Here is a 14,958-nt window from a genome sequence, read left to right as displayed (position 1 = left end):
GAGCAGAAGTGGAGACTACTGGGGGTGCCTGGGGCTGGAGACCCTGGATGCAGAGTAAAGAGGAAAGGAAAGAGCAGAGGACACATGCCAGAAGGGCAGTATCACCTTCTGATAGCAGCAACTCCCACCCAAAGCATGGGGCAATGAATGAGGAGCTGACTCTCCAGAGAACTGACAGAGAGAGCTCCTTTTCTGGTCACACCCCCCACCACCACCCCTCCACCTCTCCCCAAACCTCATCCCCTACCTGGCGGCATTTCTACTGGGAAGATAGATATCCCCCAGGCAGAGGGGAAAGACATTAAATAATCTGCGGCCTCCCTCTCTGACCTCTTTCAAAACATCACCCCGCCCTCTTGCCTGCCCCAGGTGCTTGAGCCGGCATTGCCCTGGTGCCGTGGACACTCCTCCACTTGCCTGTCACCAGTTTCCCTGCCTACGTGACCAGCACAGGCCCTGGACTGGGTGGCGGATGCTGAGATAAGGCTAAGGAGGGGTAAACTGCCAAAGCCAGGAAGTTACACAGCCTGGTTCCCCTGGCAACCCAGCCACAGTCACCAAACAGTGCAAGGGTAGCGGGTAGGGGGTAGGGACAACTCCCATTCAAGGCATTAGGCCAAGGCCCTCAGTTTTCGTGTTGGAAAACTTCTCTCCAAATCTCCTAGGACAGTGCCTAAGAATTACAAGGAAAGCCAGTTTAAAATACAAACTCAAGTCATCATCCCCACAGCCTCCACCAGACTCTCAGCCTAGTAGGACTAACTCAATCTGCATTTCTATCCCGCACCCCAGTGATCTCAGTGCCGCCAGTCTGGGAACATCACTTAGAGAACAGAATATGTTTCACAAAATTGAGACTCGTGTCAGGGTTGAGGAAGATACAGGACAGTGCCCGGGGTATCCCAACCACCCAGGTCTGCTGGAATCTACAGCTAGCCCCATTCACACAGGTGCTTGACTTTAGGTCTTTTCAACTTCCAATGAGTGACCAGAGTCCAGACACCTGGATTCCGGTATATGCAGAACCAATTCAAAGCCACGACCTTTGACTGAGCTCCTTCTAGGCCAGGTACTACTGTGCTGAGAACCATGAGCCCTATGAAGATACACATATGGTACACTTTCTGCTCTCAAGAACCCTAGGTCTGGCACATAAAGTCTCTAAGTTTCAGTTTCTTCCTTCTCTCCAAAGGATATAAAAATACTAAAACCTTCTCAAGAGGTGACAAGGCTCCCTGGAATTTCCTATGGAACCGCCTTGAAAGTGCTGCTCTCAGATAGTCTCCTGGTGGTTGTGATGGTAGCTGGGCTGTCAGGGGGTTCTGGAAAGGTCAGGGAGCCTTGAGGAGGGAAAGCTTAAGTTGCAGGAACCAGGGACTGGGCCTCAGGGTTTCTCCATCAGTTCCTTCTGAAGCGGCCATATCTTTGTTTGCCTTGGAGGGGTGGCTGCTGCAAAGCTGAACTTCCTGCACCTCTTCCCAGGCCTGACCTCTCCCTTCCTCACTGTGGCCCTGGCCTCCACCCATAGAATAACCACAGTTCAGACTGGCCGCTAGCCAAACCCTTCCCCAGGGTCAGCCACCTCACAGAGAAGCCTCATGATGGAGCAAACAATTAGCTTGGACTTGTTTTGTCACAAGTTTAAATCTCAGAGCAGCCACTAGCCAGGTTCTGCAAGAGACTTCTGCTCTCTTAGCCTCAGTTCCTTCATCTGTAAAATGGGAGAGAATAATATCTTGTGGTGGTCTCAAGCCCCTTCTCCTGGATTTCCTATTTCAGCGACAGACAACACCATTTGCTTAGTCGACAAAGCCAGAAGCCTGTCTCTCTTCCCCTTCTCTCTGTACAGTCAACCAGAGAGAATTAAACAATTTTGAAATTCATCCTCTTCTTTTCGCCCCCACTGGCCCTTCCTTAACCCAGGCCACTCTCACTTCAGCCTTAACTACTGCAGTATCCTCCTCAAGGCTGCCTGTCTCAGTAGTCTTTCCCAACCCTAGGCCGTTCTCTACTCTGCGGCCTAAGGAAACTTTCTAAATAGAGCACAACTCTAATCTCTTTGTTCCCTTGCTTAAAATCCTTCAGTGCCTCCCCGTGCCCTTAACGAAATGTTCACAATTTGACTTTGAAGCTCCTTGGATGATCTGGTCCTGACTCCCCTTTTCCATTGTATTTCTCAGCATCCTACCCTGCACACCTCTGACACATACATCCTACAGTCCAGTGCCACACGTTCTCGTCTTCAGCCTCTGCACTTGCCACTTGTGTACCTAGAACACTCTCCTCATCACCACTGGCCTCTCTTTCATGCTTCTAAGTATCCTTAAATCCTCAGTTCAGACATCACCATCTTCCAGAAATCTTCACTGACACCCCTCCGGTGTTAAGGCCCCTCCTGTGGGTTCTCAGCACCTATAATCCCCTTATCACAACCTGTATCACATTATGTCATAATTGGCTCTTTACTCCTCTAGCTCCTTGCAGGAAGACAGACTATATTTGCCTTGTTGACTGCTATATACCCTAGCACCCAGGGATGCATTGCCTTCTAATGAAATTAAAAATACAGGTAAGGCTCTTAGTACAATGACTAGCAGAAAAGTGGTAACGAACACCATCATCATCATCATCATGGTTCAGCCCCACATTGAGCCATGTTTCTTGAATGGAAACACAATTCAAAATTCAAATCCCTCCAACAGTGAGTGAAATGGTGTGACAGCCCTGGTGTCTGAGATGTTTCTCTGACACCCCCAATCTCACCTCTGTGATGTTGATCTGTCCCTACCCAATCCCTGGTCCTCACCACTCCAGGCAAGAAACATATAGACCCCCACTGAAACTTGACCTCTGACCACAGAGCAGGTGACAGCTCCTTTTTCCAGAGGATCCCCCCTAACCTGCAGCCCCACTCCCCTGGGCAGATCAGGGGAGAGGATCCCTGAAATAGTGGCCTCAGCTTGCCATGACATCACCACCAGACTTTACTCTGGAAATGACCCAGGACCGAGAGGTTGGCGAGTGGTCCTCCAGAAGAGCCCATTTGCATTTCTCTGGAGGTGCGCATCACGGGCTTCCTGAGTTATCATGGCTGCTATCCATGTTTCATCCCTACAGGACTGTGCACTCTTTAAGCAAAGAGACCATGGATTAATAATCTTTGTATCCTTCATAAGGTCTGACAGGATAGAAAACCAATGTTGGATGGACAAATATGTAAATGAAGAAATGAGTGTGTATGAGGATTCCCAGGCAGAATTGCCCATTTTCCACTTCAAGAAGATGGGACTGGCCCTATTATTGAAGACCTTCCTCCTGATTTTTAAGACATTCCAGAGGCTAATAGCCTTCCAAGTCAAGAAGATCATTTTTCATTGTCTAACCTAAATTTCTCTGGATATAACTTCAGTGCATTTTATTTTTGTCTACCTCCATAACCACTGGGACAAAATTCATTTCTTTGTGAAGAGACAATTACTAATTTATTCTTTAGCCTACTCTTCCACAGATTTGACCCCAGACCCTTTACTGTTCCCTCCCTGGAGCCCTATCGCCCAGCCCTTTCCCAGTTCCACTACTCCTTGGGCTGTTTGCCACGCTCTCAAAGTCCTCCCTCAGCTGTAGAGGCAGGAATGGGACATATTGTTCTCCACAGAGCCATGTGCAAGCACACAGATGCTTATTCACCCACCTACACACAGGACACACACCTTTCTGCACCCATAATCCCCAGTCCTCAGTAAACACATGCTCACAGACAGCCTCCACAGTCATAGACTCTCTCTTCCACCTGCACCCCCTGAGCCCTAGTCCTACACACCTAGACGCACACTCACATGCCTGCACAGACCTATGCTTTTTCCCCACAGATGAGCCAAACTAAATAGAGTGTCTGAAGCCTTCCGCTTCTCCCTCACCCACCTTCCTCTCCTCCAACTCTCTTTTCCATTGGCCATGAAAGGCCAAGCCTACTTTCTCTCCGCCTCCACAGTGATTTTCCACTTCAAGGCTGAAGGCAAGGAATAAATGAACCAAAGTTGACTCCTCTGTTTTCCTTTTGCCCTCCTCCCATTTTCCCCCTCAATGCACCTTCAGTTTGCCCAGAGCAACACCTTCCTCTCCATCCACTTCCCAACCTCCATTCGTCTGGCCGTATCTCCAAGAGCACTGGCTTCTTGAGTTTTTCCCTTTCGGAAATGAATAGTGGAAAAGCATTGGAAACTGACAGACAAAGTCAATGGTAAGTGGGTTGCTGAGACCCTGGGCTGGTGACACACTGCCCAGCCAGCCCAGGGGATTCAGGAACATGAGAGTTGTGTGATATTCATTCGTCCATTCATTCATTCGACAAATATTTATTCATCACTTGCAATATGTCAGGCACTACTCTACATCAACAAAACCAACTCAATCCTGCCCTTACAGAATACATACTGTGGGTGGAAACAGAACATAAATAAGTAAAATATATTGGTTATCAAGTGGTGACAGAAGAAAGCAGGGAAAGAGGATGTGGTGCAGGCTGAGGGTGGAGAGTGCAATTTTAAATAGCGCGGCCAAGGAAAGCTTCACTTTGGAAGGCGATATTTGAACAAAGATCTGAAGGAGGTAAAGGAGCAAGCTATAGTGAGATCTGAAAGGACACTGTTACAGACAGCAGGGACAGACAGGCCTGCATGTGCAGTTAGAGAGCCATGGAGAATGAGGTTCTATACAGACACACTCTCCCTCCTGACCCCATTCTGGGCCCCAGACCCTGAGAGAATGCCAGGAGAGATGAGAAAGGGCAAATCAGGGATGAAACCTCAGATGGGACAAAATACTAAAAAGCAAACAGAAAACAAAATGTTGACGTGTCAGTGCTGGCCATTTCCAGAGGGAAGGACCTGACCCTGAAGCAAGACGGGTTAAGGGCAGAAGTGGAGAGTCCTCGTAGGACTTGCTGGTAGCTGTGGGTTGCAACCAGAAGGGAGGCAAGCGCTCTGGCTAAGTACCTCTCAAATCTAGGTGACATTTGCTTTGAAGAGTGAATTATTCCAGGAAATAGAGATGGGGCTACCTGAACTGTCTCTGACCACGTTCAACAGGACAGTGGCATGGCTGGGCACCACCTCTCTGCCATCAGTGTCCACACAAACCCTACCTGTTCTCTCCACGCTCCCATTTCTTCAGCACTTGCTATGAGATGGGGACTATGCAAAGTGCTTTCAGCATATATCTCACAAAATCCTCACAGCAGCCCCACAAGGAAGGCATAATTATCTTTAGTTTTCAGACGAGAAACATCCACCACTCCACCACCACCTTTGGTCCCCATCTCCCTCTGCAGCCCCTCTTCTTGCTGAGCCTGAAATAGCACAGGCTTAACCAGGCTCACAGCCAGGTTGACCCAGGCTCAATTCTCTGTCCTTCCACTTACTCCTTATGTGACCAGTGTGCTCATCTGGGAACAAAATGGCGAAACACAGCAATGCCCACCTCATGGACTATTGTGGGAATCTACTGGGAGAAGGCAGTGGTTCTGTCTTGACTCTGTAACTTGCTGTGTGTCTCTGGAAGTTGTGAGGTATGTGGCCAATAATTTGTACCTATAAATAGTTAAATCAAGGAAAGGTGCAAATGTTTTGCTTTTTTAGTATAAATATCAGTGAGTTCAATGTTTTCTCTGCAATGACATCACTCTCCTTGAGTGGCATTCCACAAAGCCTTCCAGAATGGGAGATAAAAGGATGGAGGGAGGGCCTAACCTGAGGGAGCCGGCAAGCAAATACTATCTCCCATGGGCGTGGTGTCAGATCAGGCCGAGGCACTGGACCGACCCCTCCTTCACAGCCTTGGCAGCGGCCTGGCAACATAGTAGGGCTTCTTGGCAGAGGAAGCCACAGCAGGACAGGGGAGTGGTGGGGAAAGGAATGGAAAGCTCACTGGTTATCAACCCTGCATTGCGAGGGGGTGGAAATTACGGGTAGAACATTCATGCCTGGTTGAGGGTTAGGAGCTTGAGATGACCTGACCCCAAAACTGATTATCTTGGTCCAAGGCTTCCCCCTCCCCACATCTAGAAGGGAATCTTGCTACTAGGTTCTCCCAACAGGCAACTCACAAGTTCATGAGATCAGTCAACAAGGCTTTCTCCCTGTAGTCACCAACATCAACTCTGTGCTCGTCCCCCTGCTTTCCAGGTCTTCCTCACCACTGAACCCCTGCCTCGGGGCCCAAGCTGGTGTGACCGCCTTGCCCCAAGGCTGTCTGAGGGGCCACCCCCAAAAGAGACTTGCCAGGACTCAGGGCTATGCCAACAGCCAGCCCCATCCTCTTTCAATGGCTGAGAAGCTATTATGGTTGGGTGTGGGGAGGACCCAGCCAGGAGCACTGGGGAGGACTGCCAAATTCCCTGGGTAGGTGAGGGCCCCACTTCCTGTGGACGTTGCCCACATTTCCTGCACTATGGCTCCCAGACCAGGGGTAACTGTGAAGGCCTGTCCCTTCTCAATCCCAACCTACCATGACCTAAAACAAAAGAGAAAGATGGAAAAGGGAATCAAAGATGGGGCTGAGGATTGCAACTTGTCATCTCAAAGTTCTCTTCTCCTGTACTAGTCACTGCATATCCCCATATTCCTTCCTCCCCAACAGTAAGCTCAGTGGCCTCAGACATAGCCAGAGTCCATCAAAAAAAACAAAGATTCTTTATTGAAATCAGTAAACTCAGATTCTTCGAGCCCCAGCCCAGAGTGGGCAGCTCCCCGCCATCCCCTGTCCCCTCACCGCACCCCTTAGCCACAGAGAGGGGAATGGAAAATGAGAAGCCAAGAGGGCCTCTGCCCGGGCAGGCTGCCTCCAATGTGTGGTGAACCCAGTCCAGCTGCGGCAGGGGCGGCAGCCGCTACTGGCCCCTCCTTATAAATTAAGTCCCTGTAGCCACAGCTGTGGGTGAGGCATGTTTGTGGAAGGAAGGTCCAAAGGTAGCATTGCCAACCCCCAGCCAAGGAATGGATTGAGGGCACAGAGATCAGAGAAGAAGAGGTATGGGGTGGGGGAAGGAAGAGGCCCTAAATTTTGGTCCCAGGAGAAAAGAGGCCAGTTGGTCCAGTTTTTGTGGGTTTGGAGAAGGGAATGTATTAGTAAGCACATGGGGAGAGGCTACCATTGGGCACCCCCAGAGGAGATAGGCCAGGCCAGGCCCTCACCCTAGCAGGGGGGAGGTTGAAAGCTCAGGGAGCTCTTGGGGAATGTCACTGCTAATATATATATGTAGATGGATATGCATATCTATCTATCTATATATATATATTAACCATCCACGGGAGAGTAGATGCAAGGGCTGGAGATGGATCAGAGGATCTGGCGTGGCATCCCATAGCCGGTCATGCCCGCCTGAGATGCCCCACGATTGGTGCCCATCTGCAGCCCAATCACGTTCTTGCCCTCTTGCAGCTGGTTGTCCGAGAAGTTCCGAGGGTTCTCCTTGGACTTCCTGGGTGGAGAGAGAGCATTGGTTAGGAAGAGGTTGAGGCTGCCCTAGTAACATCTTCCCTGGAAAGAGCACAGGCTTTGCTGTGGCTCTAGTGCTGGCACCAGCTGTTCTTGAGAGCCCTGAGTGCTTGGAAGCCACCTCCTCATCTCTCGAAAGGGACAGTACCATGCAGGAAGATTAAGTGAGAGGAGGAACGTGAAGGTGCTCTGTAAAGGGCTAGCTGCTAAAGTGGATTAGTCATTTCCTAGGGACAGGGAGGGACAGGGTGACTGGGTAGCCCCTGCAATACTTACTTAGGAAACCAGTTGGGATCCCCAGAGAAAAGCCCATCGTCCCGGGCCACTGCCAGCCCACCCAGGTTCATCAGTGTCCGCTGCACACAGGCCATGTTCTTTCCTGGGAAGGAGAAAGGGGTGTGTTGTCCTCAACAGAGTTGGGGTCCTGACACCAGGGTTCCACCTCTATCCTAAGTCAGCAGGCCAGCTTCCAAATTCTTTTACTCTTTATCCCCATCTTTCTCCATACACAGCTCCTCCATAACACACACATACACACACACCCCTTTGGTCTCAGGGTACCATAAACCTGCCCCTTCTCCCTAGTCAAATTGGCCTGGCCCAGTCTCTGGTCTTCTGGATGACAGCACCCTGGTCCTGGCCAACCTTCCCACAGGTCCACAGTCTGGAAGATGTCTGTGGTGTTGATGCCATAGCGCTCAGCTGCTTGCAGGAACTGAGAGATCTGCTCCATCTGCTTGAAGGCCATGGTGGAGGCCTGGATCTTCTTCACTGGGGCCTGCCCCTCAGGGTATAGTCCATTAATGAGCTCACACAGCACCTGAGTAAGGACAGCAGGTATGCAGAGGTGAGGCCACGCCTACCACAGACCAGAATGCATCACCCTCAGAGCCAGAGACAGTGAACCACGGAGGTTCCTCTCCTACCTGAACACACCTGACATAGCCTCAGGCTCTTCCTGCCTAGCCGCTGCCTCTGAGCCCAGAGTGAAAAACCTGGATATTCTAATAGCAGTGACTAGAGTACATCCACGAACAGTTCCTTCCTTAGAGCATTCCATGTGTCACCTAGAGCCTTCCACTATAGGGAGGCCCATTCACCTTCCCCCTTCAGAAAAGCACGGGTCCTCTCCAGGCTCCAGAAGTTGGGACAGGTGTGCCCTCAGTTCTTCAGATGAAACAATCCCCAGTCCTCCAGACCTAGCCCCGCTTTCCGGCACTTCCAGTAGGAGGGGCCCAGCTCTCACCGTGCCATCCTTGAGCCAGTTCTGGAAGTTCTCACGCCCAGGCTGGGGCCGGCCCACATCCTTGCGGCACTGGGCTGTAATCCACTGGATCAGGATCTGCTCCAGGTCTGCATCATACTGCTTCTCAATCTTCTGCTGCACCTCCCGACTCAGACCATAAGCAGGTCCCCTGTTGGCCATTCTGAAGGGTGGTGGTGGCTGTGGGGAACTAGGAAGGGGACACACCCAGGCCTGTGGTCAGCACTCTGTAGCCTGTGGGTTGGGGGTTTTGCCTGCAGGGATATATCCCACATCCCCAGGGTAGGCCCCAGAGGTGAGAACAGTTGCCAAATGAGGGAAAGGCTCACCTTTACCCCTGGACATGGGCTAGAATAGCACAGTTCAGCACTCTGGCCACACAGGCCACCTCTGGGCTCTCCCACCCCTATGATGGTCTGTTTATTATTGAGGTTTCCCACTAGATTGCATTTGAATGGTTCCATTACTAGAGTGAATTAGAAAACCCACCAGAATATAAGATATATGAGGCCAAGATTGGGGGTTCAGCCCCTCATTTAAGGTGGTCAGATTTAGGAAAGGCAACTGGTCATTCTAACCCCACCCCCTCCTTTTTTCAGCCCAGTAAGGAGAATGATTTTGGGAAACTAGGAAGAATATGGATCAGTTTGGGAAGACTATGGGAGGAGCTAGAGGACTGGCTGGATCAACCCTCAATCAGCCACTAGGTTAACTGAGCACCCATTATTTCTGCTAGGGATTGTAGAAGAGATAGAAGCCCTTTGTCTTAAAGTTGCCTCAGAGTGCCATCAGAAAGATGAAGTGAGAACAATGAAAGGATAAGGGCTGTACACGACAAGTATTAAACTGCTTAGTCAGACTATCTGTTGTAGGAATTTGAAGAATAGTATGGGCTCTAGAAGCTAGAAAAAGCAAGGAAATGGATTCTCCCCTAAACTCCCCAGGAGGCATGTAGCCCTACCCACACCTTGAGACCTTTGTTGGGGTCCCTAGAACTGTAAGATATTAAATGTATATTGCTTTAAGTCACTAAGTTTGTAGTAATTTATTACAGCAGAAATAGGAACAAATACAGGAGCCCTGAGTGGTATTTTTAGGGAAACCTGGGAAAAGAGGGAGGGATGGGGAAGTACATAAAAAGGTTTTTCTTTAACTTAGTTTGAGGACCTCAGGAAGTACTGGGTGGTTTCCTGACAGCTGGCATGAGTTGGCAGCACTTAGCAGGCAGCGTATCCCCACCCACCACCTCATTGCTTAGGTCCCACACCCAGAGGTCTATCAAGTAAGACCCCAAATGCCACCAATGCCAAGTGGGAGCCCCTTCCTGAATGGGCAACTTTCTGCTCTGAAATAGAGCTAGCTGTCCGGTTGCTCATAAAAGAGGATCCCCCAGGAGAGGCACCTGTGCTCAAGGAGAGGCAAGGGAGCTGCTTCTCCCCACGCCTAGTCCAGGGCAGAGTCAGATTTAAGGGATGAAGTCACTCTGGCTCCCTTTCTCCCGTGCACCCCAGGTTAAACAATCTTGCCACTCCTTCAATGGCCCTTGGGGCTCGGCAACAGCACAAGGCACCAGGGCACAGGGGAAGCAGCTGTCCCAACCCCCTCACATCTCTCAGCCCGAGGGCCTGTCTCAGGCCAGTCCCCACCCCCACACTCCAGCATGGCTGCTCCTTTCCACTCCAGCTCATCCAGCAGCACATTTCCGGCAAAGATCCTCCCCACAAATCAGTTATTTTTAAACCTCATTAAGAGCAACCGTCCCCCTTCCCCCAGCCTGGAAGCCGGGCCAGATAAATGTGGGTCTGGGCCTTGACCCACACCATCAGCCACACACACTCAGCTAGGGGAGGGCAGGCAGTTGAGTAGCTAAAGCCTGTGGAGAGAGGAGGACAAGATTCCCCCCAGGCCAGCCCCAACTGCTCAGCCACCACTCAGTCTATAACCTGTGACCCCCGTCACACAGGGGCAGAGCTGGAGGCTTGGGAGGAAGGGGAGGGGGCTCAGGGCCACCGCCTTTTCTCAGTAAACATCCCTTTCCCAGCCCAATGTCCAGACCTCTCTCTGAGAACAGCTTCACTTATGGCCACCTGGGCCTCAGGGCTGCGTCTCTATGGAGCCAAGTGGCCCGAGGCCCAGGGATGACAGTGGCCCAGAGAAAGAAAGGGCAGGAGAATGATTAACCCAGCATCAGGGTTAGGAAAGGTGAGCAGGCCTGAAGCTGGACCCTTCCAGTGCCCCTGACGGGCAGCCTCTCAGGCCAACCTCTGGACTCAGGGTGGATGCTGAGGACCCCTCCCCTACTCTGGCGCCAGTACACAGCTGGCAGTCTAACAGCCTCCAGCTGCAGTGTCCAGGCTCCACTCTGAGGCTGTTGCCCTGGGGTGCCAGAGCCATAGGGCGGAGCTCTGGGAAGGGGCAGAACTCCAGGAAGGAGAGAGCCCAGCCAGGCACAGCCTGTGGCAGACAGTTCTCCTCCCACCCCCTTGGGCAGGCGACCGCTGATGGGCTGCGGCTGCTGAAGCGGGAGTGGCCTACCCTAGTGACACCCACAGGACCTACTCCTGCCCTCCCTCAAAGAAAGGGAAGACAAGCAGTTGCCTGCTGGGATGAGGAGAAGCTGTGTGGGAGATGCCCAGGGCAGAGGATCCAGAGGGAAGACAACAGCTGAACGACTTGTGGGGTGGGTTGGCCGTGAGTAACCTAAACTGGAGAGCTGCCTACAGCTGTGGGAACTGCTCCATACCCCCACCCACAAGGGTACAATAGCTGGGAAAGGGGGAGGGGCAACAAAAGGCCCCACCCAGACTCTGGGCTGGAAGTTTACCTCACTCCTCAGACCAATGCCAAGGAAAAAGCAGACTGGGGTGGGGGTGGGAGCATTTTGAGCATTCCTGGCTGGGGGTTTAATTGGGAAAAGAAAGGTACTCTCCATTAATTGTGCAGATAACACAGGTGAACTTCCCAGCTCCAGAAATGGGACTAAGACTATTTTAAGAGGGCAAAATGGGGTACCTGTCCCCAACGCAAAGTACCACATGGAGCAGGCAGAAGGTTGGTGGGAGACCTACGATTGGGACAGCCCCCTCACCACCATGTCAATGAGCAAGAGAGAAAGCTGAACCTACATAAACAGGAAGCCACAAGGCCTGCAGGAGGTAGGGTGAGATGGGGGACGTTGCCATGGCTTCTGTGTACCAAACACAGGCAAGGGGTAGGGTGGGGGCACTAGACAGAAGCATGCGCTCAACTCAGAGGCGTGATGAGGAGCTTCCAAGCACTTGGGCAGAGGTGGGTCCTTGAGAAAGTGGCCCCTCACAGCAGTTCTCAGGGATAGCCAGGTACAAGCCGATCCCCAAGGAGGCAGCTATGGACAGTACAGAGAGCATTTGGAGATGGGAAGTTCTGAGTTTGAGGACAGAGAAGTAGACTGAAGGAAATGGTTCAGAAGAAATAAATACCCTGGGAACAGAAGATATATTCTGAGCTAGAGCCCCATACCTGAAAATCCTGTTGGAAGACCTGGATGGGGCGAAGAAAGGATTAGAGGCCAAACCCCAGGGGGCAGAATAGGCACTGAGACAGGAGAATGAGAAGGTTGCAGCTGGACAAAAACTACTTGTTGGTTCTGGAATGGTAGGGCCCTGCTGGCCTTACCATACCTTGGCCTCTTCTGCAGTTTTAGGTCATCTCTGTGAATTAAGAGACGGAACTGAGAGCGGGGTTGAAGCTGGGGAGCTGTCCCTCTGCCTGGTGCTCTGGAGTCTGACACACAACTAGGGAGAGCCCATCCAGGTCTCCTCCGGCACCAGACTTCCACAGCAGTCCATCCTCACTTCCAGCAGCTGCCTTCTGCTCATGGATACCAATTCCCCCCAGAAAGTCCCTGGTGTGGGCTCCAGGAGGTTTGCAGTGCGGGAAGGCGGCAGGCCGCTTCCGGTCCCGTAGGTCCGCACCGCCCCCCCTCCAACCCCGGCCACACCCTGTGCCGTTACTGCCTAATGAGTCACACTGCCTGCCGCTGGGGTGACGCAGTGGTCTGGGCAGCCCGCCGCCTGCCTGCGGCCACCACCGGCTTTCCCAGCAGCTGGGGGCACGGGGTGGAGACCTCGGCTAGCCTAGGGGCAGGAGGGCCTGGAAATCGGCCATCCCTCCCACCATCACCTCACACAGGCAGGGTACCCGGGCGCAGTCAGGGATGCAGCCCCCAGAGATCTGCGCTAGGGGACTCTCCTGGAGTAGACTGCAGCTTCAACTCCCCGCCCGAACCCAGGAAGGCGAGGCTACCGTGGGATCTGAGCCCCTGAGCCTCAGCCCTTGACCATGAGTCCTCAGGAAATGAGCCGGCAGGAGTAACAGAAAGGATGGCCTTGGGGCGCAAGGGTCAGGCAGCCGCCCGCACGTGTTCCTGAAACCAGGAAGCTCAGGGACGCTCCGAACTGGCCCAGGGTGGCCCTGGGACACCAGACGCGCAGTCGCTCGGAGCCAACCAGCCAATGCTCGACGCTGTCCTAACGCACCCCAGCGAGAACCCGGGGTTGGAGCCGACCGGTGGGTCGCAGTCCCAGAGCCCCTCCCTGCTCCGGGCGGACGCCCCGTCTGTGCACCAGCAACATGGTCTGACCTCACCACCCAGCAATGCAGGTCAGGGCCTGGGACAGGACCTGACAGCGTGAGGCGGAGCCGTCATCGGACCCTTGCCCCGCAGCCCTGGGTTCCCAAGCTGTGTTGCAGGTCGCCAGCCGGTCTTCTCGCTTTCTACAGATCCCCCTTCCCCCACTCCCCACTGCTCACCGTAGGGTAGTGCAGAGAGCGCGAACTCCTGGCGGGGCTGCAAGGCAAGTGGTGCGCTCGGGCCGGGCTGGAGGTTTTCAGCCGCTCCCGCCTCGGACGGGGTGGACCGAGGGCGGGGCGAGAGCCGCCAAGGTTTAAAGGCGCCGTAGCGCAAGCCGAGGGCCATGCTTAGAAGAGAGGGGCGTGGACGAGAGAGACTGGGTTAAAGGATCTGGGGAGCTGGGAATTCCACCCGGGAGTGGCGGTGGTCTCCTCCCGGGACGACCTCTACTCCACCCCAGAACCCAGAGACTTGTGCTCCAGTGGGAAACTTTTTGCCTAGGTTAGCTCAAGACTCAAGGTTAGCTTACGTGGTTAGAAGCTGCTTGGTTTGAAAAGGGTGGTTAGGTAAACGGAGGCACAGGAAAATCCCTCCCCGCAAATAACTAGGGTGTGACTGGACTGGGGCTTGCAGGCAGGGACAGCACCCGCACCTACTTCAAGCCTAGGCAAGAAAACAGTAGTGAGGTCATTCATCTCCCCTGTGCCCAGGGGTGTGGTCATTACTGGAGCCCAGGGTTGGGACCCGACTACTCTCCCCTTCATCTCCTCCTATGTATTTTTTGGCATCTCTCCTTAAACCTGGAGGGCTCAGAAGAGGCGGCCCCAGTGGAGGAGGCTGGCAATTCTTGTCTCTGAGGGCGGAAGAGAACATAGTTTGGGGGTTGAAGCATACGCCCCGCCTTTCAGGCTTTAGCTGAGCAGTCAACCTAGGCTGGAGTCCCTGCTTACACTCATCAGTGCAGTTCTTCACGTAGGGTAGAAGCCCATTTCACCTGGGTTTCAAGGAAATCAACGACTTGTCCTCTCACCTTTCCATTCTCTTCCCGGATTCAACCTGGCCCTAAATTCCAGTGCCAGTGATTCCCAAAGCAGCCAAAGTTTGTAGGGGTCTGTGCCTTCACACAGGCTGTGCCTCTCCCCGGGGTGCTTTCCCTCCCTTGACTGACTCTCATTTGCTCTACACCTCGCCCACTGTGACTTTTGGAAAATTACTAAAACACTAGATATGTTAGTTCCTTAGTCTAATAGTACTACTCATCTTAGTTGTAGAGAATTAACTGATACACCCAAGGCTCTCAGAGCAGTGCCAAGCACCTCAGGAGTGCTTGGCTGTTAGCTGTCATTGTTCCCACTCTGAGGACTCAAGGATCCCCTACATGAAGCATTTGTCCCAGTACATAGCATAAGCACTCACTGTGTTGGCTCTTTCTTGTTACCACAGTAACCAGCATATCACTTTATCACAGAACTTATCACATCACATTGTAACCATTTCTTTGTCTGCCTCACAGACTAGAAAGAATTCCCTAAGGGCAAAGGTGTGACTTCCTTAACTTTGTATTTTTTCAGCATCTAGCTCAATGTCT

At 52.5% G+C, this 14,958-nt stretch overlaps 1 protein-coding gene and 1 long non-coding RNA gene across 4 annotated transcripts; one reads left to right on the top strand and one right to left on the bottom strand.

Moving 5' to 3' along the window:
- Positions 1-6,818: 6,818 nt before the first annotated feature.
- Positions 6,819-13,688, bottom strand: TAGLN2 (transgelin 2). 3 transcript variants are annotated; one of them, XM_011373096.2, is made up of 5 exons: positions 13,550-13,688; positions 8,741-8,948; positions 8,140-8,314; positions 7,771-7,873; positions 6,819-7,477 (listed from the first exon to the last, which is right to left on the bottom strand). In XM_011373096.2, the coding sequence occupies exons 2-5, from the start codon at positions 8,918-8,920 to the stop codon at positions 7,336-7,338; spliced, it is 600 nt and encodes a 199-aa protein (XP_011371398.1). In that variant the 5' UTR covers positions 8,921-8,948; positions 13,550-13,688; the 3' UTR covers positions 6,819-7,335. The 3 variants fall into 3 exon arrangements, with proteins under 3 accessions (XP_011371398.1, XP_023394089.1, XP_023394090.1); XM_023538321.1 differs by lacking the exon at positions 13,550-13,688 and adding an exon at positions 12,418-12,442; XM_023538322.1 differs by lacking the exon at positions 6,819-7,477 and having other exon boundaries at positions 7,765-7,873; positions 8,037-8,314.
- LOC111747286 lies at positions 11,634-12,624 on the top strand. Its single transcript, XR_002783485.1, has 2 exons — positions 11,634-11,913; positions 12,435-12,624. It is a non-coding gene; the product is annotated as an uncharacterized LOC111747286 (long non-coding RNA).
- Positions 13,689-14,958: the final 1,270 nt, after the last annotated feature.

This window comes from Pteropus vampyrus, unplaced genomic scaffold (assembly GCF_000151845.1).
Source record: "Pteropus vampyrus isolate Shadow unplaced genomic scaffold, Pvam_2.0 Scaffold217, whole genome shotgun sequence".
NCBI classification, from domain to species: Eukaryota; Metazoa; Chordata; class Mammalia; order Chiroptera; family Pteropodidae; genus Pteropus; species Pteropus vampyrus.
The sequence above is the reverse complement of the archived record's forward strand: the minus strand, read 5'-3'. Positions and strand labels throughout refer to the sequence as shown.

Bases quoted from the DNA above. Each gene is read 5' to 3' on its own strand.
- TAGLN2 (XM_011373096.2), bottom strand. From the start codon at position 8,920: ATGGCCAACAGGGGACCTGCTTATGGTCTGAGTCGGGAGGTGCAGCAG. The intron at 7,874-8,139 runs GTTGGCCAGGAC...TCTCCTTCCCAG, and splicing joins GACTGTGGACCTGTGGGAAG to GAAAGAACATGGCCTGTGTG. The intron at 7,478-7,770 runs GTAAGTATTGCA...CTCTCCACCCAG, and splicing joins GATCCCAACTGGTTTCCTAA to GAAGTCCAAGGAGAACCCTC.